We start from the raw sequence: 25,560 nt of genomic DNA, 5'->3' as shown, positions 1-25,560 counted from the left end.
TGTGTGTGTGTGTGTGTGTGTGTGTGTGTGTGTGTGTGTGTGTGTGTGTGTGTGTGTGTAAGAGAGAGAGAGAGAGAGAGAGAGTGAGAGAGAGCAAAGAAGTTATGGGGGAAAAACCAAGGAAAGGGATGTTGTTCCAACCAAAAATTTGTGACTCCCAGGAGAGTCCAACACTAACCAACTGGTGGGACAGAGCCCCTGCTTTGCTCAGAGGGGGGTGTAAGTAGAGGGTATGTGTACTCACAGTGCAGGTACACTTGATGCAAGGTTTCCCTTCTGGACTGAACTCCTGATTCTCTTTATATAGACGACCCTCAAAGATACAACCTGCAGGGAAATACGTTACACCAAACAAATTATTTTTTAATCCACTCATGTTCACACAAATCTTTTGCCTCTTCACCTGAAGCTTTTATTACTGCACTTTTAAAGTGATTTAAATATAGACAACAGCCACAGACACAGATCCTTCTACCAGCAGAAGAAATACACATTAAGTCAGAATTCAAAAAACTGCAGTGCAAGTATGTTGACTGTTTGCGCACATTGGCAAGTCCAAAAATGTTACTCCCAATTTCAACATAAGTGGAATTTGTCATATCTCATAAATAAATAAAAACTCTATTATGAAATAAGATAAAAGATCCTGTTTCATCAACTCTAATCTTTTTCTCTCCCATTCTTCAGGTCAAATAAAATGTAGTTTAAAATCACAACAAACTGCATGATGTTCCTCTTCTTTTTTGACCAGAGAGCTAAGAGAAATTCATAACTATTGTTTAAATTTTCCTCATCAACTACAGGAAGCTTTGGGCTTAATGCTAGTTAATACATTTCCAGAAAGAGAAAGAAAAAGAGACAAAGAGATATGACATAAATGTAGCGCCCCTGGCTTCGACCTTCTGAAATTGCTGAGCACATCCTGAATTTGTTTTACTTTATCTTAACTATTAAGCTTTTTATCAGTTCCTGTTTAATATCTATAAATATTTCATTTCTGGGTTTCCTTTCAGCCAAACGGCCGCCTCTCCCTGAGCCTGGTTCTGCCGGAGGTTTCTTCCTGTTAAACAGGAGTTTTTCCTTCCCACTGTCACCAAAGTGCTTGTTCATAGGGGATCATATGATTGTTGGGTTTTTCTCTGTATGTATTATTGTGGGGTCTACCTTACAATATAAAGTGCTTTGAGGTGACTGTTGTTTTGATTTGGTGCTGTATAAATTAAATTGAATTTAACTGAATTAAATTAAACCTTAACTCCACTAATGTGGATATAAAGAAAATGAATAAACAGAATCTATGCATGTACAGTAGAAATAAAACTGAACCCCCAAATGTTTCCAGGCTACACTTGTGTTAAAATTCATACTCACCGGGGCAGGTGGGGCAGCACTTCTTTGGGTGGTTTTTGGGGTTTTTGCAGTGGATGACACACTGAACTTCTGCTTCAGTGATGACACCTTCCTGTCACAACCAAGTGGAAAATATTTTCTTCAGTTTGTGCATCTTTATAAGTAACATGTTAATGTATCTTTAATGCTGCTACTTTAAAGCTTATTGTTCCACCATATTGCCTTCCTTTTCTTGCTATACATATATCTTTCCTCTGCTTCTGCTTCCTCTATTTGAGTCTGTTCCTCCTCACTATGTTTTTCCTACTTACCTGAATTCCTTCTGTCCAGTGCTGCCTGTTCCTTTTTTTATCCATACCTCTTTTGAGCAGTTTTCCAGACCTGTTCGTGCTTACTCCACATTTCTTCTTAATCTTTCTGGCTTATTTCCTTTCTTCCATCCCTCAGTTCTCATACTTGTTTTGTTTTCTTCCATGGCTACTCACTTTCTTTCCTTCAGTGTCTTTGTTTACTTCCCTGCCTTTTCCTTTTCCCAACCCTTTTCCTTTTTTTCCCATCCTTCACTCTTCTAGCATTATGCCTTCTTGCTAACAACATGTCTGTGTGTTTTTCACATCTGATTTGGGATCAGTGCTTTCAACTCGAAGCCCGAGCTTTGCTTCCATTACCTCTCATCTGCTAACAGTGCAGCTTGGTCAGTCAGCGCATATACACACCTGACAACGTCTTGTTATGCAGGGTTTTGTGGAGGTGGTCCAGGATACTGAACTGTTATAGGAGCATCCATCTAACGTACAACCTGGGAGAGAAAAATATAACCTTAACTTGCAAGACAAGGGAGAAGCTGGGGAACAGGAACAATGTCAAGAGCTCAGTTGCTCTAATTGTGTTTCAAGTAGTTTCTAAATTTCAAGGATGTGTAATTTCTAAAATACCTACAACTTCAGACGCATTTCACTTGTAGCTTGTGGCCGAGAAGACGGCATGGAGAAGCCAAAGTCATTTTATGGCAAATGACCAAACTTTTTTCCAATTTGTTATTTTGACAAAGGGAATTTAAGACTGCCATCCTTCAGATAGTAAAGATAACTTTTTTAATCTCCCAGAACGTTGGTCCCAGTGTAGAAATGCAAACTATCCATGCAAATGATCTACTGGAGGAACATTCACTTTCCTGCCAATGTTTCTGTGAATTCATTTTTTGGGAAACAGAAAGCATACATTTTCAATTTCTGCAAATGCTTTAATTTTTCTGCTATGCAAAGAAAATTTTCTTAATCTGAAAACTTAGATTTTAGTGTGGAAAATGAGAAAGCAGTAATCATAATTATGACTACAGCCCTGCAAAATGTTCATATGTTTATAGCGGTGTCATTTCTAATGTAGAAAAATAAATTGTGTTCTAATCTTGGCCAAAGCTCACGGAAGTGACTAAAAACATCTGGTAGACATGTTTCAATTAGCTTTATATATTGTTTCTTTTCCCTCTCTTTGTTGTTGGTAGCCAAAGTTTCATCTAAGTTTTCATTGTAAGATGCATTAAAATATCAAGGAGGTCAAATATTACAGCTGTGTGAGGTCAAAGTCAAGTCTTCATTTTTGTGACTTAAATCTAATTTAAAGTCTCGAGTCTAAAAGTAACCACATCTGATTATATGATGTGAATATTTAAACTCTCTTTCAGTATAATGTTAAATTCAGTGTGTACACACTAATCTCTTCCTCATATACTTGGATGAGTCGCCCTCTGAGCTGTCAGCAGCTGTCTATTCAACTCTAAATGAATAGCCTATTCATTTCATCCCATTTGCAGAAAGTGGGTTCAGATCAATATAGAACTTTCCATACAATGAAACCTGATCACACCCATTGATCTACTTTCCTCAGTGTAAACTAAACCCTGTGATACTGTAATACTGCAGCAGGAAGATGTACAGTATATATTTTATTAGTACGAGTACAAGAACCCACAGAGACCAATACCCTGGCAAAACACTCAAACTGTTAATATACTGCATAAATAATGACGGCTGTCAGAAAGAAGCACTTTTGCATTTGTATACCAATATGTAGAAGAACACTCATGTGAAAAACACAGTCCATGCTGTGATTCAGAAGCTTTGGTCCCTGTGGCTGAAAAAAAAAACCCCTAAAACATTGCCCCTTGACCACTGTGCTCGACAGTTGGTATGAGGTTTTTGTGCTGATATTCTCTTTTCTGGTGTTAGCCAACTGTTGCCCTGTGGATTATGGCTCTCCACTTTGGTCTCATCTGTCCAAAGAACAGTGTTGTAGAAGTCTTGAATTGTACGATAAGATGGTGGGAAGGATTTACTGAACCATCCAGTCCTGGGAAGGCTGTGGTATTGTGTTAACACACACCTGAATGCTCCGAACCAGTAAAGTGATGATGATCAGTTGATCAACTGCATTTGATTATCACTGACTGGCTGCTAGCAGTAAGGGTATCCCCGCTGAAGAGAATGTTTAAAGTCCTGTGGAAACTTTCGATTTTACATGACTGTGTTTTAGTCAAAACCTGGTGACAGTTGTGTTTGTTTGGTGAGGCTGCCGAGGAAGTTCTGACAGCTATACTCCTAAAAATACGTATTTTTCAATCTCAAGTGCACTTGCTATTACACTGCTGCATATATAAACGCCTTAATTAAAGCCGCTTTATAAAGCTGTTCCCAATAAACTGATGCAGTCAAGCTGTGATTCTCTTTAACTGTCGGCATGATTTCATAAAAGTGAGAAAATGGTGATATGACATCTAGGAATTAGTGTGTTTTAAAAAGCAAAGACACAAAGCAGTCCTAAATTTGGTCACAGTGGCTACAACTTAACCACACAACTAAAACTAACACCGACTGCTGTGGTGACGTGGGGCTTTCCATGTCCGAGTCGAGCATGTTCTGTCTCTCTTAACGAAGTGCCGTGTCGTAAAATGGCGAACCGCAAACAAAAGGGCCCCCTCCCTGCCGAGAACTGGGAGGTAGGTGTGACAGTTTATGTATTTCCGCAGAGCCACATGAGCTTCATAAGCACAGAAAAAGTAAGGGAAGCCATCGTAGTGCAGACTTTGTTTAAGGGTCCCCTTTTGGGTTTTTATAGAGGTTAAGTGTCTAAGCCAGTACAGTGGGAACTAAAGATTCGGTTCCTTTTATACTTGCTGGATGTTGAAGCTCTACAGCTATGCAAAAATCAGCTACAGTGGCTTACTTTGTCCAATACAGATCTTTTAATTCTAAAGAGGGCAAAAAATACAACAAGTCAGAGCTCACAATTGTAAATGATATATTTATGTAGCTACAGTGTGCAGTTGGAATTTAGGTTTGATGATTTCTTCAGTATTATGTCTCTGTTTTAGCCTGAATGCATGTATCTGTTTGTCTTAAATGTAGTACATAAATGTGCACGGAAAGGGTTTTTGTTAAAATGCCCAGTTTAATTAGGCTGATGTGAAGTGACTAAAACCTTACACAGAGGATGAAGAAGGAAGGTATATAGAGGAGTTCCTGCCTCATAAAAACAACTGTATTTTTGTGGGCTGTAAACCCAGCAGTGAACCCCTTCAGCAGCAGCACAGTCTACTTGTAGTGCAACTGTGTATATGTGGCTTTTATGTGAGGTAAATAATGAAGCTTTACTCTCACATGCTCTCCTAATATAGGCCTCGCTGTTAGGATACGGTGAGATAAAGTAGTCCCTGAAGGGTCTGTGTGTGCGTGAGATTAGCATCTCTATATTTCCAGTGTCTCCCATTAGTACAGAGGACCTACAGGCATACATAGCTTTACAATAAATATAAAAAAGCAAAGGCGCACAGGTATTCTCTTATTGTCGCCTGACCTCTGTCCACTTGCTTGTCTTACCTTTACACCTTTCACAGCAAGCTCCAGTCTGTTTCACCACCAGAGCACAGTCCTCTGAGACAAGTGGACATTTCTCCTGTTTACAGTCTGCTTTACCGTCCTGCAAAAGAGACAGAGAGAAGAAAACAACACCCAGGGTTATATTTTTCCAACATTTTTCTCCTTTTACTTTCATCCCAATTTTTACTTTCTCACAGATTTCTCTGGCTGTTATTTCTCTCTGTGGAAATTAAAATGGGATATAATACCGTCATAAAGTCAAGGATTCAAATGTTAAATTTGCTGAAGAAGATTAAGGAGAAATATAAATAATGTACTTGCCAAAATCCAAGGCGTGATTATTACTGGCAAACTGTTTTTTTTTCCCCACAAGTACCAAAATATCTCGGCTTTACAATTCCTGACGGTGAACACGTGCATTGTTTAAGGTATCAAAATTGAATGAATATAGAGTCAGCAGTGTGTCTGTTATACCCTAAGCCCGTTGACTAACTCTGAAATCATAAAGTGAAAGTGTCTAAATTTGTGACCTCAACATGTGTCTTGAATTATTTTATCCTTTTTAAATCAACCGCCCCTAAAGAGACTAAAACCAGGAATTATTCATCCTGTTAACACTTCTGATTTTTCGCTGCCATCCATCTTACATTGCTTTGATATTTCAGTCTTTAAAGGTCAACACTTTCATCCATCTAGACATGCTCATGGAGTGAGTAAAGCTAAAACTCAGGATAATTGTAATATAAATATTTTTTGTGTGTATGTGGTTTAGGACCACTCTTTACCTAATATACCATCTCCGTTCTCTGCTGTCAACTTCATCTAATGTGAAAAGGCTGCAGGTAAAGTTCCTACATAACAAAGTGCCTCAGTCTTCACAGTTTAGCTGTGAATTTTCACACCAGTTCAACAATCCTCCTGTCACCTTCAGAAACACTGCACACTGTATCCGTCATCACCAATAACTGCACCGCAGGACTGGACAGAATCAGCGCTTTTTAAAAATTCACTCTACTTTCACACCCAGCTTTTATTGCAGATTTTATCCACATGCTGCGTGTGTTTTATTTTACACACTGTGAGGGTTCATAAAGTGGAGGCTGGCAGGTCCCGTGGCTCTGTAAGCACTGTGGCGGGCGGCTCTAACGAGAACGGATCAAAGGAGGGCGAAAATATATCAGTGTGGTTTAATATAGCTGCAGTGCTCCAACTAAACCCCAACCACACTGAGGACAGATGATGTCATGACATAAGAGCAGGGAGGAGAGAAATGGAGATGGAAAAGAGGGACAGAGGATGTAAAAGAGGCTAGAAGGACAAGGAGAAACACATGAAAGAAAAGAGACAAAGAGGGGCGGAAGAAAGACAAACGTCGCGTCTTTATTCTGGAAAAGTTGATTTGAGAATACAACAGTTAAATGACAGTGGATTAGGCTTAATTACTTTTTTCTTTTTGCTCCATGTCCCTGGCAAATCAGTGTGTTTTATCCACCCAGATTAGATGTGGGATTTCTTCTACACTTGTAGGCTCGTAGCAGTCAAAACATCATTTACCCATAAACCCAGCCCTGATCTTAAACCAGAGGTGAGAGATTTCCCAGATGAACATCACAGAAAACAGTCATTCACAATGGTGAATGAACAAAACCATGTGCATTTTACCTCTGAGCAACAGGCCTTACCAAATCAGTCAGTCAGTCAAAGAGTTTCAGCTTTAAACACTGAAACAAATATCAGGCAGCACAAAACTAAAAAAACAACCAATGCATGATTTGGGATTTGAAATATAAAACAGATTAAAATACAGTTAAAAGTCCAAAATTTATGCCCATCTTCACACTTTCCAATTCTGTCCCCAGCCATTATATTTGACACCCCTCCCTTAGAGGGTTGGTCACTGCAAAATAACAATGTTGTTCCGAGTAATCACCTTGATTTCTATACTGATCTACAGCGAATAGAACACCAACATCCATATGTCATGAGGGGAGAATGAAAATAGCCATATGTTAAAGCCTTCATATATACCAGTTCTTAATCCAGAAGACAAAGGTTCTGCTCGGCCTTACCACTTGAAAATAAAAGCAGCAAACAAAAGCAAGGGAAGCAATTTGCTATCTGTTCATTTCAAGGGTTGGACTTGTGTGCAGGTTTTCCAACAAAAACAAAGAAGTTCATAACCTGAAGTAAAGTCATGAATGCATTAGGAGAAATGGAAATGGCATTTCCACTCAGCTTGCTGCTGTTTTCCTAGTATTTAAGTACTGCAAGGAACCAGAAGAGCACATTTTCATCACAGACTAAGAAACCTGGGGAATCACTAATCATCAGAATCAGAAAGGGTTTTAATGCCAAATGTTGAGCGGGTTTACAACATTAGGAAATTGCTGCGGTGCTTCAGTGCAGACATACTGTTATAAATACTGTTATAAATTAAGCTTAAATAGACATGAAAATAAAAATGAGAATAAGAATTAAAAGTGCAGCCACACAAAACAGGAAAGTGCACAATGCACTTTTTTACATCCACAAAAAGTCTTGGATGACATTTGGTTTCAGAATGATCTCAGCACAGGCAGCATGGAAGGAAATAAAAACATATGAAGAGATGCTTCAGACTTTGATTATGATGGCAAACAACAGCAGCAAAAAAATGCAAAAAACTGCCGTCGGGTAAAATATACACGATGTTTGCCAAAATGCAATCAAAAATAAAATGGAACAAATAAAGAAACATAGAAAGATTTCGTTAAAATCTCACAGTTTGGTCAAAAGCCTCCAAGGTCATGTCCTTCTCTCTCTCTCTCTTTAGTCATTCATTAGCAGAAAGTGGTGTTAGTAGACCTCCTCCACCACTACCCATCTTGTCATGAGGTCAAAGGTCACAGCAGGTCACCACACCTTATAAACACTCGACATACCACCACGGCACCATTGCTGGCCAACTGGACGACCGTCTGTTGGAGAGTGACGACCCCCTCGACATGTGGAGGGGGATAAAGCTCTGGTATGCTCATAAGTGTGTGTGTCAGACAAAGAGAAAGTGAGCGTGATAATGGCTTTGTGTTTGTGTTTCTCTCTGTACACATGCTACTACAAGGGCTTCCACTTTAACTAATTTACAGTGAACGCATTTGTGTGCAGATCTTTAAATTGTGGTAAATGAACACTGTTAATCAAAAACATGCTGATCATGAGGCATGACATAGAAAGGTCCAGTAAGGTGTGCACCATCAGCATTATTGTCAGTTTAAATAACCTGTGAAAACTACGTTCTTCTAGAATATTTTCCTTATTTTTTTTTGTCTATGTCCATGAAGGCCAATAATCTTTTATTAGTACAGTTTAAAACATAGTGTGACTACGGGTCATGTACTCCATTGGAAGATGTTTTTTGTCATTAATTTTTTTGACTTGGAAAATAGTTTTGATGATCACTTTTGACACTTAAGTTATTAAAAGTGAACAAAATGTAAATACTTCTCAATTCTTCACTTTTTTATGAACATTAAAGATTTCTTGAATGGACAAACAGTCCTGAGCTGTGCCAACAGGGTTGGCGTTCCACTAGGAGGCGACAATGTTTGTTGTTCAGCTTTGCTTCCCCTCATTAGTCTTCTTCTTCTTCTTCTTCTTCTTCTTCTTCTTCTTCTTCTTCTATCTCCTCATCAATCAAACCCTCCCTTTCTACCTAGCTCCATCACTTTTCTTCAGCATTTGAAAATCTTTTGTTTTTTTTAATTTAACAAGCCACTCTCGGCTAAATATATCTATCATGTCTTGTTTTGTGTTTTAATCGTTTCCACTAATGTGTTGAATTCATCAAAAGTCAAAGCCTCTTTCTGGCATTCCTCACCTTTCTTTTTGTGCTTTTCCTCAGACACCATGGTGGAGGAGGAGATCAGGTTTTGCCAGGTGCTACAGCACAGGAAAAGAAGCTCTCGAATTAATGGCCTACTTAAGCCCTTGGACTCTACACCCTTCCAACCTCACAAAACTTAACAGCCTTTGCCACTGTGACCTTTCACCTTTCCTACAAAACAGACCAGTTGCAACCTCCCACAGACAGAAGGAAACACGGTACTTTTGGGGACGAGACAGCCGTGGAAAGACGCTGATGTTTTCAAAACTGTTTCCACGGGTTGATCTTTCTGACAGGAAAGAGCTCAGCATGACAGTCCTGCTTCTGTGGCCCGGCTGGTTGTAATAGAGGATGGAGTGGCAGGCTGAGTGTACTGGCATGTCTTTAAGTGAAGTGGCATTTTTATAGATTGGTCCAACGTGAAATGTACAGCTCATTCCACCTTTATAACCACTGAGTTTAACACATTCACTTTAGCAGCTTTGGGGATTTTAGCTATTTAGTTTTATATTTATTTATACAGGGTGGGCCATTTATATGGATACACCGTAATAAAATGGGAATGGTTGGTGATATTAAAGTCCTGTTTGTGGCACATTAGTATATGTGAGGGGGCAAACTCCTCAAGATGGGTGGTGACCATGGTGGCCATTTAGAAGTCGGCCATCTTGGATACAACTTTTGTTTTTTCAATAGGAAGAGGGCCATGTGACACATCAAACTTATTGGTAATGTCACAAGAAAAACAATGGTGTGCTTGGTTTCAACGTAACTTTATTCTTTCATGAGTTATTTACAAGTTTCTGACCACTTATAAAATGTGTTCAATGTGCTGCCCATTGTGTTGGATTGTCAATGCAACCCTCTTCTCCCACTCTTCACACACTGATAGCAACACCGCAGGAGAAATGCCAGCACAGGCATCCAGTATCCGTAGTTTCAGGTGCTGCACATCTCGTATCTTCACACCATAGACAATTGCCTTCAGATGACCCCAAAGATAAAAGTCTAAGGGGGTCAGATCGAGGAGACCTTGGGGGCCATTCAACTGGCCCACGACGACCAATCCACTTTCCAGGAAACTGTTCATCTAGGAATGCTCGGACCTGGCACCCATAATGTGGTGGTGCACCATCTTGCTGGAAAAACTCAGGGAACGTGCCAGCTTCAGTGCATAAAGAGGGAAACACATCATCATGTAGCAATTTCAAATATCCAGTGGCCTTGAGGTTTCCATTGATGAAGAATGGACCCACTATCGTTGTACCCCATATACCACACCAAACCATCACTTTTGTTGTTCCAACAGTCTTGGAGGGATCCATCCAATGTGGGTTAGTGTCAGACCAATAGCGGTGGTTTTGTTTGTTAACTTCACCATTCACATAAAAGTTTGCCTCATCACTGAACAAAATCTTCTGCGTGAACTGAGGGTCCTGTTCCAATTTTTGTTTTGCCCATTCTGCAAATTCTGTGCGCCGATCTGGGTCATCCTCGTTGAGATGCTGCAGTAGCTGGAGTTTGTAAGGGTGCCATTTGTGAGTAGCTAATATCCGCCGAAGGGATGTTCGACTAATGCCACTCTCCAGTGACATGCGGCGAGTGCTACGCTGTGGGCTCTTGCTGAATGAAGCTAGGACAGCCACTGATGTTTCTTCATTAGTGACAGTTTTCTTGCGTCCACATTTTGGCAAATCCAACACTGAACCAGTTTCACGAAACTTAGCAAGCAGTTTGCTAACTGTAGCATGGGAGATGGGTGGTCTCGTAGGGTGTCTTGCATTGAAATCTGCTGCAATGACCCGGTTACTGCGTTCACCAGATATCAACACAATTTCGATCCGCTCCTCACGTGTTAACCTCTTCGACATGTCAATGGCTGTGAACAAAGAGAAACTTGTAAATAACTCATGAAAGAATAAAGTTACGTTGAAACCAAGCACACCATTGTTTTTCTTGTGACATTACCAATAAGTTTGATGTGTCACATGGCCCTCTTCCTATTGAAAAAACAAAAGTTGTATCCAAGATGGCCGACTTCTAAATGGCCACCATGGTCACCGCCCATCTTGAGGAGTTTGCCCCCTCACATATACTAATGTGCCACAAACAGGACTTTAATATCACCAACCGTTCCCATGTTATTACGGTGTATCCATGTAAATGGCCCACCCTGTAGATTGAAAAGTAACACATACTGGTTTTGTTTTAGTGGTATCAGCAAGGATCTGTCTTATCAGGTAAACCTCACCCCTCCTGTATCGATCAGCTACTGTTTGAGAGGAGACACTGACAGGAAATGACCCCTGACCTTTCTCTCAGATCGATCACAGCTACTGGGTATAAAACTCCACACCCTGAACTTTTACACGCAGCTCAAGTGAAATGTTTGTTTAATCAATGAATGCAGTGCACGTACCTCTCATGTTTGACCTTCTGAATGATGATGTTTGATTTGGTGAAGGAATGGAGGCATGTTTGCTGTGATACTCACATTACATTCCAACAGCATGAGAATAACAAAAGCTGTTTCACACAGGCACTACAGCTCTGAATGTTTTTAAACACTACCTGGAGCAGCTGCATGTGAGAACCGGACACCAATCAGACTTTACCCTGCCAGAGCGTTTCCAGAAGTGAGAGCACATCTGACGGGGGTAAATCTCCTGCTGTCTGTTACACATGCTGACTTGAATCTGCAGAAATTGTACCGAGTTCATGTGTAAAAACAGCTGATGTATTTAGTCTGATCTGAGTTCACTGAAAAATGAGGAACTACTTTGTTCCAGCTCTTCAAAGCTCCCCTCTACAGCTTTTTAGGGAAATAATCACCGTATCATTTTGTATGAACATTTGTCTTTTTAATAGTGTTTCCACTGAGGTCTCAAGTGAGATTTATTTACTTTCTCACATAACTGTTTCTAATCAGTATAAATACACAGTCTCGTTTCCTGTTCTTATTCGGATCACATGGATATAGAAAAAGACAAAAAAAAATCTGGGAAATTCTGCAAAATCCTGAATAACATTTAAAAAAAATAGTGCACGATAACAATACCTGCACATGCAACTGTGACATAAATGAAAGACTGTGGACAATTAAAAACCTTCGTGAAGGTAAGAGAGCAAAAGCATGGTTGATAAAAAATAAAATGTTAAAACAAAACATGCGTGGAAACCTTCTACCCATACAACACAGCAAAAAAGACACTAATGCCTGCTGAATGTTGGAATTTGGGTCTGTGGCTCTGCGGAGGAAGATTTGGGGAAAATATGCCACAATTTCTTTTAATTATTGAGTTATTTGTGAGTTTTATGACAAGATGTGGCTCGTGGGTTGCCGTGCGTCAAGCAACTTTTATCAGTTGTGTTCATGTTTAAGCACAAGGCCAGTCTTGAATATCTTCAGACAACTATTTTTCATTATTGCCTGAGGCAAAACTGAGTTCTGTTTCCTTTCCATGCAATGCTGAGATGAAATCAAACAGCAGATACTCATGGGTCGCGGTAGATGAAATTTTGTAACAGCAAAATGTGACTGTGCTGCTGTTACACAAAAAAAAACTGAGGGAGCCAACCAGAGGGTGAGGGAGGGGAGGAAGAGCTGATGAGAGAGTGGAAAAAGACATGGAGATGGACAGACAGATAGACGAGGACGATGAAGAGAATGACGGCGATGAACTGACTCGTTTCACGATAAAGGATCGTCATGGCGACCCGCCTGTCAGTCAGTCTGTCAGCCACATCCACTCCTGGCCGCATTACAGCTCTCTGCCTCACCCGGACACACACAATAGATCTTCTGTGTGTGCATATGTGTGTGTCCGATACCCACAGGGCAATTAGCAGGTACTCTGGACCAACTAAGGAGCCAACCCCCTCCGCTATGTTTCCATATATGAGTGACACTGGAGCCCGAATGCCCCCCCCCCCTTCGACCAGCACTGCCACACAGGACTCTTTCTGGACATGTAGAACTGTCCAGAAAGAGTCCTGTGCAGAGGTCATGTAAGTATTTTCTGAGTTTTGACATTTCCTGGTACAAGAGGAAATTGATCATCAGAGTTTGGAACCAACTTTGGAAACAGCAAAAGTCCAGAACAAGGATAAGACAGAAATTCTTCCTTTAATGCTACAAATCAAACAGAGAGGTAAAATAATTGTAATATTCATAATAATAGTGTCAAATGACAGAACATTAAGTTTTATGAAAACCGGGTCAGTATATTGATTAATAATGTTGCTCTTTTATCACCTGGAGCACAAAGAAATGGAAAATGTTTGCCACGAAAGCCAAAGTTGTGCCTTTCTACTGCAACCAACGTACTTCAAAGGGCACAACTTTTATTTTGTATCACACTTTCTCAAGTTTCATTACAGCTTAGGCAGTACTGAAACTTAGGAAGCCCATACATCTTTCATGCAAACTAGAGGAAACCACAGTGATCCACTAGCAACCACAACAACCACAGGAAGGTTTGCAACTGATTTGACCTGGTGAAAGCCATCAGCCTCAAGCAACCTCTCTCCAACCTTGCACATTTTTTCCTTAGCAGCCAGAGGTTGCCAGCAGGGTCGCCAAACAGTCTCTATGTCTGAGTCATTGCAATGCATGGAGTAGGCAGGGCAGAGAGCAACCATTCATAACTGCATTTATGTCAGTGAGAGTGATCATCTCCTGAAGGAAGAGAATTGGACCATTAATTGTTTGTTACATATACATTTTGGCAGAACCTTAAATTTAACTACTCTAAATTGTAAATTCAGATTTATATTAGGAGGGAAGAAAAGCTGCATACCTCCAAATTCAATAAAGCAATAAAGACCGAGCCCTAAGTGTATGGAAGTAAGTGTGTGTGTGTGTGTGTGTGTGTGTGTGTGTGTGTGTGTGTTGTGTGTGTGTGTGTGTGTGTGTGTGTGTGTGTGTGTGTGTGTGTGTGCGCATATGCAGGGTGGCTTAAAGTAGAGATGAAAGGGCGGCCATTGCCTCCTGATGACTGATAGCATTCAGCAGGGCTTTGGCTGATGTCTGCCTGATAACACAGAGGACGGCTCAGTCAGTCTTTAGGCAGAGGGCAGCATTAGAGCAGCCAATCAGGAGCCAGTGAACAATCAAACATTAGCTGGGGCTTAATATTGTTTTAATTCCCAGGAATCGTGCATTTAAAACCCAATTTATTCCCAATGTGGACATGACAATTTGGCTTAACGTGGACGTTAGCTTGATATGTACAGGTAAGAAAGTAGACCTGGTCTACTACTCTACTGCCCTCCTTCTGTGACCAGCATGGTTGCTTTCACATTTACTTTTTTATAAATTTGCCTACTTAATTAAATGCATTGAGACCCATCAGTAAGCCACTAGTGGACACGGCCTACCATCAGGCGACTCATACAAAATCTCTATTTTCGGAAATATGCTTATAACCTTTTGTAAAGCTCAATAAAATACTGCAGACTGCTTTCCAGCTTCATGGTGAGACGACATCATGAGGTAAATACACTTGACCAAAAAACGTTTGTGAGTTTTTGAACAGACTAGAAAAAACAAAGAGTGGCATGATGATCCATGATTCTTACTGGTAGATTTTGTTACTGCTGGACACTGCCAGGCTATGCTTATATTAAGCCAAGATCAATGGCCGCTGCTGTGGCTTTATATATAACAATACAAAAGCAGAACCAATTTTCCCATCAATTCCTAAATAATGAAATTAAATTATTCCTTTTTGTAACATGTCTATTGCAAAATCTAAACTGTAATATATTGCCCATCTGCAAGAGGCATGGTCCCGATTTTGGGCTTTAACTTCTAACCAATCATAAACTTGCATTTTTGTGAAGATAAATATAAAAAGGAATACACTGTGTGAAGCTTATGTAAACTAACAAATCGGCACAGATGCACACAACACGCCCTCGAGCTTACGCTTGCATGGTAAACTGTGTTCTGGTGGCTTTTAAAGAAATGTGAATGAATCTTTCTGCCGGTGTCAAAGCAGTGACACAGAAAGGATTTGTTGGTCCATTCTCATTCTCTAAAACAAAAGGCTCTACAGCAATAAAGGTTTGGAGAGGGTGCAGGGCAGGGGTCAAAGAGCACATGTTTCAGGAAAGAGTAGCCCCCTAACGTTTTGTTGGCTGATTTTAACAGCCAGGCCGAGCCAAGACAGCGTGATGACAAGCATGAATGTTAAAATAAACAATCCCCACTTCATCTTTCACTGATATTTTGTCGTAAATTTGAAGAAAATAGTAAAAATCGCATTATGAAGTGGTTTCCTGTACTTGCAAATGCAACTGCTTGCAATCCTCAGGTCATGTGAACAAAACATTATACACTGTGATAAAGAGGTTGACGCTTCAAACATTTAATACTGCTAAAGTGTTTTAATCACAAAGTCGAACATCAAATCAAAGAACAGATCCATCAAATCTGACCTGAAACTTTGCCAGAAACTTGCGTTACAAAGTCCTGTCAGTCTGTTACAAATCTTTCACAACCTTCTGATAAGAAACACCTCTCAAAGCTCAATAATCAGCTTTACAAATACTCCTATCAGTGCTCAGAGAGGTCATTTTATCCATTCACTCTGAGTGGAAATCCTGGAGCAGCAATTACATGTCAAGGAGGCGAGAAAAAACAGCGAGGGCAGGGCGCCATGGCAGCCAGTGCCTCTCTATCATTAGACACACTGCGACCTCTGCAACATATCAGACAGCGACGAGAAGGTTAGTCTTACCAGACAGACGCATGTAATGCAGGGGTTGTCGGTGATGTTGGGGATGTGGAGAACCTCTCCTTCATTGTCACAGCTGGCCTCAGTACCTATAGAGGACAGGAGGAAGGTGAGATGTAGGAGAGTGAAAAACGATGATGATGATGATGATGTCACACAGGCTTGTATTAAATACTTTTGCACAACAAGCGATGCAAAGCAGAAAGAAGCTTGGATTTCTTCCATGCCAGTGTGGAGATATTTGATACGTCCTAAACTAACAATTTTTAAACATGCAACAATCAACATATAATAAATATTTAACATCTACATAAAGAAGCAGCCTAAAATACATAAATATACATAAATATCACTTTAAGTCTAATTTGTCTGTCCGGTTAAGAGCAGTGACATTATATAGATGAACCAACTGTTGAGGTGCCAGTGCCTGTTACTTGCACTCGTGGGATGGAGCATGTCCATCTTCACCTTCATCTTTTTTTTTTTCTTGTTTCAATCTCAGTTACACACTAAAGGTTTTGTAACTGTATCTTGCCCGACTCTGGTGGTATCGTGTTGACTAAATTTGTTCACAGACAGACATAAAAACACCTGCCACAGTATTCAAAACTGTCTTTGTTGGGTTTCTGCTACAGTAGATGTCTCCAGGACCACAATGATGTTGTGATGACAGACAGACTCATAAGAAAACAATGAAAACGATGTCAGCCATGCTAAAGAGACTGGTAAACATGAGTCAGTCGGTTTGTTACGAGTCCAATGTAATCTGAACCAACGACAGGAAACAACCCTAAATCCATGGGTTTATGGGTAGAAGAACACAGATGTCAACATCTCAGAGGCACCAGTTTCTGCTGCTTAGAGAGCTGTAGCAGCAAAAAACAAAAAGACTGATACTCGGCCGTTTGTTCATGCACTATATTTGTTTTGACTCTCTGAACTAAAACCTTCCTTCTTAATTACTTTAGAGCTGAATGGGTGTCATTGAGGTGAAGTTAAAGCCTGAGTGTGAAACTACTTCCTTCTTCCAGTAATTTGTCGTGCGTCTGCAGTATCTCCTCCATGGCTGAATGAACAGTTTCAGAACTTACAGTTCATCCAAAAAACTGTTTTCTAAATTGCACGATGATGAAAAGCATTCAAAACCCAAGAGTTTGAATGCTTTAACTAGAGACCATATTTCAGTGGTTTCACACCAGCTGCAGCAGTTCATGCACTAAATACAGAAATCTCATGGGCAATTACAAATCTCAGAGAATATAAAGGCATTAAATGAGGCCATTGTCCCTGTACTTCCAGCAATTAGTGGTCAAGTACTCGGCTACAACTATCTTCAAGCTCTATCTTCATTTGGACCTCAAGTACATACGTGTGAAGTTTCATGACTGTACATTTGCGATACTATCACCTTGACAAAATCTATCCGCCCAAATATCTGAACAGCTGCCACAGGACTCATGGCCTCCTTCTGTGCTGGTTTCTGCTGCCATAGGTCTCTTTAGGATCACGTCTTTCCATGAGATCGCTCACGGAAACGGACTGAATGAAAACCAGGCAAGCTGTTGTAGGTAAAGACTCAGGACACTTTGATATTTTTGGTTGATCTGCTATCAGTGTGACCTCTGACTCCTGACTGTTTGGTTTGTTGCAATGTTGACAATTCAGGAATCTACCATCCCCTAAACGCCTTCCATGAAACAAAGCAATGTGCACGAGGCACAAATCTGCTCTACAGAAACAGATACTTTAGGGATTTTATCTGCTCATCACCCCATTGAATTTACTACCTACCAACCTATTTCCAAATGCAAAAAATCCCCCATCAGTACCTAGTTTTTGTGATTAAAGATTATATTATAAATCCTAGTTTCCTGTGGAGCATTTCCCCGCTCTGTGAAAGCCTCACCTGGATGCTATTGCAGTTAAATCACTGCAGCAGCTCTGTGCTGCTCTTTATTGGATTTGGGAATGTTTACATTACCTGAGTTAGTGTTGCGCTTGCCAAACACATCGGTTACAAGCAATTTAGCTAAGTTATAGAAAGACAAAACAGGTTATGTTAACAATTAGACATGAATTCTTGCACACTGTGATAAAGGGACTAAGCAGTTCTAGTTTTCTCCCTAAATACACTGAATTTAGTGACAGTCCTTTACTTTTTTTTTTACCATGAAGTCCGGCCATCATAAACAAATATAAAGACTTTTTGCAAGATTTTTGTGCCCAAAATAAGCTGAATAGATATATCCAATAAACTCTGCTGGCAACAGGTGTCATTTCACTTTGGGGAAAAAAAAGATTTTGATGGTTGCTGGTAAAGAAAAAGAGCTCATGTGTTCCCCTGGCTAAAATCAAGCACCCAATAAGACCAAAATGACACTGAATTTTAAACCCACTATCACTGTAACTTAAATATGGAGCATGATTGAATGAAAAGGCTGAAGGCTGAAGGCTGTAGCAACGGTAACATCAGCTCATGTCTGAAGTCATAAAGATCTTAGCAATGTTTATATCAGGCTTGTAATGCAGTAAACTTAGATTCCACGCTGCAACAATAGTTCCTTATAGCAGCGAGTCATGCCGTCTGTTTTTGTCCCTCTGAGTTCAGCAGTAAACCAGCCTGAGCCTGTGGATTCGGGCAGAGCAGACAAACCCTACCGACTCCGCCACTGTAAAATTTACAACCTTTCGAGTGTAATTAAACTGGTGGACCTATAAGTGTCGGGGGGTGAGGGATGGAAGGGAAAAGGGGTGTAGGCGGGTGGGGGTCCCAAGCCTTTTTTTACAGTGCCAAAAAACCCAAACTCTCATTTTCCAGCTGCTAGATTTGCCTCATATCCCAGCACTGTCAATATAGACATTATAACTGATGCATTTATATAGTTCCTCTCTATTTCAACCCTCTGCCAAGTGCTGCAAGTAAAAGGCAGATGAAGTAGTTCAGAAAGCCATTAATAGTGCCGGAGCTCAAGCTGACTCAGATCTGTGACCTGTCTTCCCTCAGAGATCACTCTCTGACTCTGATCGGCAAATCCGCAAAAACACCACAGCTGAGATTAAAATCTAATAAATCTTTTGTTTGAATTGACAGAGAGACTGCTAAATGTCAAACGTATCTATATTAACCCTTTCAGCTCCTTGACAAACAATTTCACATTCTGTTGCTACTTGCTCTGTAAAATCTCTCCAATTAGCTTTAACTGTGAATGTACTGCACGTTGTTATACAAACAAAAAATAAAACTAATGCATTAAAGTAATTTCAGGCACAGCAGGTGGAGCAAAGGTTAACTGCTTCATATACTGTCAGGTGGTTTCATCTAATAAATCTTACAAGCATCATGTTTTCTATCTGTTTGGTATGTTGAAATAAATCCTGTCAAATAAATGTGGCAGTTTTCCACTTGAAATAAAAAATGAAAACACTAAAATATATTAAATGAATCTACCTTATTCCATCATGTTTCTGAAGAGCTGGGCCTTTTTGGTAATGCAGGCAACTTGGTGTGACTTTAAGACTTATGAAACATAATAAACATTTATAACTGAGTTTTGTTAACCTTGAAAAAAATTGCCAGCAAATACACCTTCATGCAATTTTGGAGAAACGGTTCTCAGACTAATCCGCGAAATATCGGTCTAATAAATAATAATTATAATTATATTTGACTCAAAGGTTTTCTCCAGACAATTAAGTCACTAGCCTCACTTACATGTCAATGCATAGCAATGCAGGACTCATATAAGTATCATTAACAGTTCTGATTCAGTAAATGTTTGCAAAAAAAATGTAACAAGTGCTGCGAAGTGGATTTAAACACGTTCTACTGTGGCTGTGGACACTCTAGTGGTCAGGATGACCTCTGAAGCGGCTGCTCCACCTGCTGCACTGACACCTTCAACCATCTGACTGCAAGACCTCAAACAGCTCAGAAACTCCTGGTCTGTGGTTCAGCAGACAATAGGCAGATGATACAGCGCGTGTTTGGGATGCCAGGTGGGGGAATCTGATCTGCTGGGATCGTAATGGTGCAGATGATAAAGAGGCTGTTGGTTCTCAGGGGTTTCTCACGCTGTTTTATGTCAAACAGATACACTAGGGATACCCATCTGGTACACGTTTTGTCCCTGATCTGGTTCTCATCCATCCGGGTTTGCTTCAGGAAAATAAGATAACTGCTAAGAGAGGGGGACCCCTAAAACCAGAACTCGTTCTTATCAGGACCGCAGCGGATGTGCATAAAGTAATTTATGGCGCTCCTTGTTATGTTGAGGTCTGTATTAGTGTTTCAAGCTGAAGTAAAACGTCTGCTCTAAATCACATTTTCTCCTTTAATTAATCAATTTATGATGGCATTAATCCACTGTGGCCATGGCAACACTACCAATGACCTGGAGGACACAGTAGGAAAATAAATGATCATTATCAAATGCCAGGTTAGGTCAGTAAAAGCAGGTCAGCAGCAGAAGTCTCGTGCTTCACAAAGCTGTTTACCCAGCGATAAGACGCACACACGCCGGGCTGACTGGCTGAGGAGCCCGGCCAGCGCGCACCACCACATCCACCTTTCATTCACTCCACTTCTATTTTTCTCACACTTCAACGGCGCTGTAGGGCAAACAACCGATATCCTATGATGCAATCTGGCTGTCAAAAGAGGGTGAGCAAGCCGGGGAGAGAGCGCGCGTTTAGCCCCAAACAGGGAGGCCGCTCAGGAGGGAGGACAGAGTGCTGTTAAATTAGAGCTGGTTAAGGAAAGTGGTTTTCACTTTACAGCCTGCTTGTAACTAAAACTGGGTTAATTACAACCCAAAGTGACACAAATATCAATTTGAGTTAAAGTCACTTATAATTCTACGCAGACCTTGTATCTTAATGATCCGAATCATCGTGTAATTTTTGTAAGTTTGGTGTAAATCACTTTGATATTGGCTCATCGTGATAGCTATGACAGAAAACCACTTCCTGCAAATAACAAGGTCTGCTGCAAACTACAAGCATGCCAGGCTGGACTTGCTGTTTGATATTATCTCTACGGCTTCAAATAGAAGCACAAGCGTATTCCCCGCAGGGTGGCACAGAGAGGATAATCCCGTTTATAAAGTTTATAATCGCGTGATAGACTTTCCCGTAAAAAGCCCAGATAAACGTTGCTTGTTCGAGAGAGAAAAATAACTAAAAACAAAATCTGTAAATACTATTTTCTAAAAAAAAAAAACCCTTTAAAATATGCACATTTTGGTGAGCTTAAAAAACAAAATAATTTACGGTGATGCTAAGGAAGGGTTAGGAAAACGGGTAATAAAACGGGTAAAATAAAACCGCTTTTCATCCTTTTCTGCTTCCTTGTGATCGTGAAACAAACTGAAGGTTATCATCAGCGCTTCCTGAACCCTTCCCTGCGCTGCCACATTACTGGTCATCAGATATATAGAAGCTGGAGTGACTTTGGGTTGGTGCGCTACTCTTGGAAGAGTAAAAAAAGACCGAAGGAGCAAGGAGACGCGGCAGCAGACTAAATAACCAGGGGTTTGGGTAGATTTTTACGCACGGAGGGAGTTGTGATGTGTTATTATGAAGCCTTATGATCCCTTTAATCTTACCTGTAATTAGCGGAGAGGAAGACTGGGGCGTTTGGAGCAGCAGCAAAAAGCAAAAGAAAAACCTACAGGTGGACCAGGAGGGAGGGTTCAACCAGCGGAACAACATCCTCGGGTTTGCTCCAGGAAGAAGAATCAAAGAGCTTGGGGGGGAAATGAAGGGATAAATAAAATCAATCCAAAGGAAAACAATGAAGATAAAAATTCCACAATCAAAGCTAATCTCGAAAACTTCTGGTCTGCATGTCAACCAGGAGAGAAAATCTCCTCAGTTTGTCAGTTTGAGCTGAAATGCGAAGTGGCAATCAGCCAGACGCGCGGTGATTACAGTGATATTAAAATGACAAAGACGCGCCGGCAAGCAGGAGACAGCTGTGCCGCGCACGCCCTGCGGAAAAAAACACAGTCTGCGAACGAATTGAAATTATTTACATAGAGAAGCAGTCTCAGATTTTGCAGACGTGAATATCCTGAGAGGAACGGCGAGCTTTGAGTTGTTAAAATGACTTTTGCTCCACTCCGACTGTCAGAAGAGTCCAGACCGAAGTGTCCGAGGTAAATGCAGCTCTGATGTACACGTGCACATTTATATCAACAGGAGAGTTTAAAACTCAAACGTCTTCCAGCCAGCGAGTCAAATTTTTTTCCAGCAGTAGACTTGTCTTAATCTGCGCTCCCAATCCCAAAGTCCGCTTGTCACATGGATGCTCGATGCCGACTCTTTCGGGGCGGAGAAGCGGTCTGCAGCCTCTCTCTGGCTGAGCGGTGTAAATAGTCGACCTGCTTCTCCTCCTCCACCCCCGGTATTAAAGCGGACCTCTGGTGTCGGAGCGCACCACGGAGCCAGAAAGTCCTGCCTCCTCTGTGAAACCCGGACCTCCTCCCGTCTCCAGATCTCTCCAAAACTTCGTCCATACCCCCTAACCCAGACCCTCTCTGGTTCCCATATTCAGGTTTCCTGCTGTGACCCCCAAACCCTGGTCCTCCTGCTGCTACTACTTTAAAAATAAATAAATAAATAATTAAAATAATGAAAGCTACTACTTCTGTTTGACTGCTTCTGAGCGTTTGTGCAGCTAATGTAAATCTCCCTGTATCTCTCTCTCTCTCCCTGTGTGAGTGAGAGAGAAAGAGAGAGAGATAAAGTTACATTACCAACAAGCCAGGAGAGCTTTATGTCTCCACTCTGTAAGTTTATGGACTTAAAAAAAGAAGAAAAATACTGGAGAAGAAAAAAGGAAAGGAAAGAGAGATGATGAAAAAAATCAAGTGCAACGTGTGTGTTTCTTGAAGAAGCCAGCTTTCTTCTAAAATGTCATTATTTAGCACACTCACAAGTTCTAGCCTTTATTTCACTTAATCTCTCCTCGCTAAGTGGGTTATTGTGACACAAGGAGCAGAATTCCACAGTGATTGACCTAATAAATGTATTGATAAATGAATATTAGAGGCAAGAAAAAAGGATTTATCTCCGTGACTGTTACTAGTAATTAATTACTTCCTTTTTTATAGATTGTTATTGTGTCCTGTTTAGTGCAAAATTATGTCACCATGTTTACTTTAGGTCTGGACCTTTTTCCCCTGTTTTGTCTTAGGCTCCTTAATCACAATGAAGGGGAATTTTAATGCTCTAGCATCACATCAGAGACAATATGTGTTTCAACAGCTTTCCTGTTACAACATGAAAGTCCTCACAGCACAAAGCTAACTACACAAAGAAATCCATTTCCCAGTCTGGTTATGAAGAACCTGACTGTCTTGCACATAGCCCAAAATTAATTCCAATCCAATAATTTTGAGATGAAGTGGAACATTGGTTGCAAGCTAGACCTTGCCCAGCAGTGATGGACCTCATTAACATTCTTATGACTGTACAGGAGCAAATCCGTGCAGCCAGATTCCAACATTTGGTTAAGAGTATTACACAAGAGAAGTAAAATGTGTTACAGTACAAGATTAATCTCATATTAGAATGTTTACATTCTTTTATTTATATAATGTAGTTGAGCCTGCGCATATGTATGCTTTAGTTTTATGATCAAACTTCACGCCGATTCCAGGGGTGGGCAATAAACTTTCCCAAAGGTACCACATGAGAAACTGAGACTGTCCCATGGCCCCATGGGGGCCACGCAAATAAGCTGAACTGCTCAGTATTAATTTTACTTCTTTATAACTTTATTGGTGCAGTCCTCCACAACAGTCTCAGTTTCTCGTGTGGCCTCTTGAGGAAATATATTATGCAGCCCTGAATTAAGCCATGCTGAAAATTAGTTTCTATCTCAATTAATTTCACAATAAACAAGTCCTGGTTCCTGACACAGGACTTTTAAGGCTCCATTAGTGGCTCTTGAAAGGGTCAAAGGTCCATAGTTGCCAAACTGGGGTCTGGTGGATTCTCTAGGGGAAACAAATGTAAGCATTATATTATGAGGAGTGAGCAAAGGATTTCTGGTTTTTGTTTCTTTCTGAGACGGTTTTTCCATTAAAAAAAATGCACATTAACATTTTATTCAGTTTTCACACCCATATGTTTACGATCGAATGATTTCGCCCTCTAGTGGCCATACTAACAATAGCCGTTGTTAGGAGGCTGCTGGGAGGATGTTGGGGTGGATTAATGGGCTGATGCTACTTGAAGTAAAGAGCATGCACAGTACCTTCTTATTTTGAGCATAACGATTCTCTCCACATCTCTTGACCATAGCATTGCCAAATTATATAAATACTTTCTAATGGTTTTGTTACTGTTTATTTTACAGCCCTATATCAATGGTTGCCTCCTGAAAAGTCCCCAAAAGAAGCAACAAACCACTGATGTGGTTGTTTAGGTTGTAAGATTAGTTCTGTTTTTTGCAAATTTTTGGAAACACCCCTTCCCTCCTTTGTGTCAGACTCAGCATGCTCCTTCACATCATAAACGTCTCTATATTCCCGCATTAAGTTCCCATAAATCTGCAGTCTGGAGTCAGCATTTCAAAGCCTCATGTGACAGATCAGGCAGGTTGCATGACAGTGTCTGTGTATGTGTGTGTCTGGCCTCTTTAAAGTGAAGCTCATCAGATGCTCAGACGGGGAGGAAAAGCAAGTCTTCAAAGAAATAATTAGGACCCACCCAGCTGCTCCAAATGTGCTGCTGCACACTGAAAACACACACCAGCGCAAGCAGAGCTGAGGTGTGCATCAGTCAAATGAGACAGAGAGGAAGAGAGTCCAAAGAGTAAAGTGTGTGTTTGTGTGTGTGTTGCAGAGAGAAAAAAGGAAACTGTGCTTTTAAAAGTAAGCTTGTGAAAAAAAAGCATGCTGCATGTGTTAAAGAGATAAAGATCAAGACATAATGTGTGGCGAAAGACTTTATGTGGTTAAAAGAGAAAGAAAAAAGCACAGTGTGTTCAAATGAGACCATGAAAGGTCCTGCTAAAGGTAAAGACTGTTGCAGTGAGATTGAATTTCAGTAATATTAACCACTAGATGGCAACAGGGAGAAGAAGGGGGTCTACCTGATCTGACTGCAGATGGTCCTTTAATGATCATCCACACACAAACGCATAAACACACACAGAGACTGAGGAAATGTTGGAGAAAGTCATGAAGGATGCTGTAGAACCCAAAGCAGGTGCTACTGGGACTCAAATATCAGCTATACTTTTCTTTAAAAACTATATAAATATATTGTCCCGTTTTATGGCATCAGTCCTGACTGACAAAAGTCTGTTATCCTGGCTTTTATTTTCTCCCTCTTTTTAATACAGGCTGCTTTGAATGAATTTCCCCAAGACTGATTAATCAAGTTGTGCTGAAGTGAAATTAAATGCTTCAGTTTTATAGAAGTCTGAAAGAGCTGTGGGATTAAAAACTGCTTCATACATCTTACAAACCTCATAATTTTTGTTAATTTGCTATTTTAATGTAACCACTCACAAACTCAGTGAAAATATCAACAAATGAGAAAGTCAGATGTATACAGTATGTGTTCAAAAGCAAGGTGAGGAGACGAAAAGACATTTTCTTATGATAGTTGGCTGGCTTGTGGACACAGGAGGTTTTCAGGGTGTGTGATGACCCTCCTGCATTCAAACTGGCAGCAGACGGCAGCCGGAGCCACAAAAGCCCCGAGGTTAAGGCCCCCCCTG

At 40.6% G+C, this 25,560-nt stretch overlaps 1 protein-coding gene across 1 annotated transcript in view; it reads right to left on the bottom strand.

Moving 5' to 3' along the window:
- bmper (BMP binding endothelial regulator) overlaps positions 1-22,464 on the bottom strand; it is a 34,668-nt gene extending 12,204 nt beyond the window's left edge. The window contains 6 exon segments of the mRNA XM_042223966.1: positions 245-327; positions 1,372-1,462; positions 2,067-2,149; positions 5,226-5,325; positions 15,831-15,916; positions 21,431-22,464. Coding sequence (XP_042079900.1) covers positions 245-327; positions 1,372-1,462; positions 2,067-2,149; positions 5,226-5,325; positions 15,831-15,916; positions 21,431-21,536 — 549 coding nt within the window. The 5' untranslated portion in view covers positions 21,537-22,464.
- Positions 22,465-25,560: the final 3,096 nt, after the last annotated feature.

The sequence above is a fragment of the Haplochromis burtoni genome, unplaced genomic scaffold (genome assembly GCF_018398535.1).
Source record: "Haplochromis burtoni strain Fernald_Lab_line unplaced genomic scaffold, NCSU_Asbu1 Contig_124, whole genome shotgun sequence".
NCBI lineage: Eukaryota > Metazoa > Chordata > Actinopteri > Cichliformes > Cichlidae > Haplochromis > Haplochromis burtoni.
The sequence above is the reverse complement of the archived record's forward strand: the minus strand, read 5'-3'. Positions and strand labels throughout refer to the sequence as shown.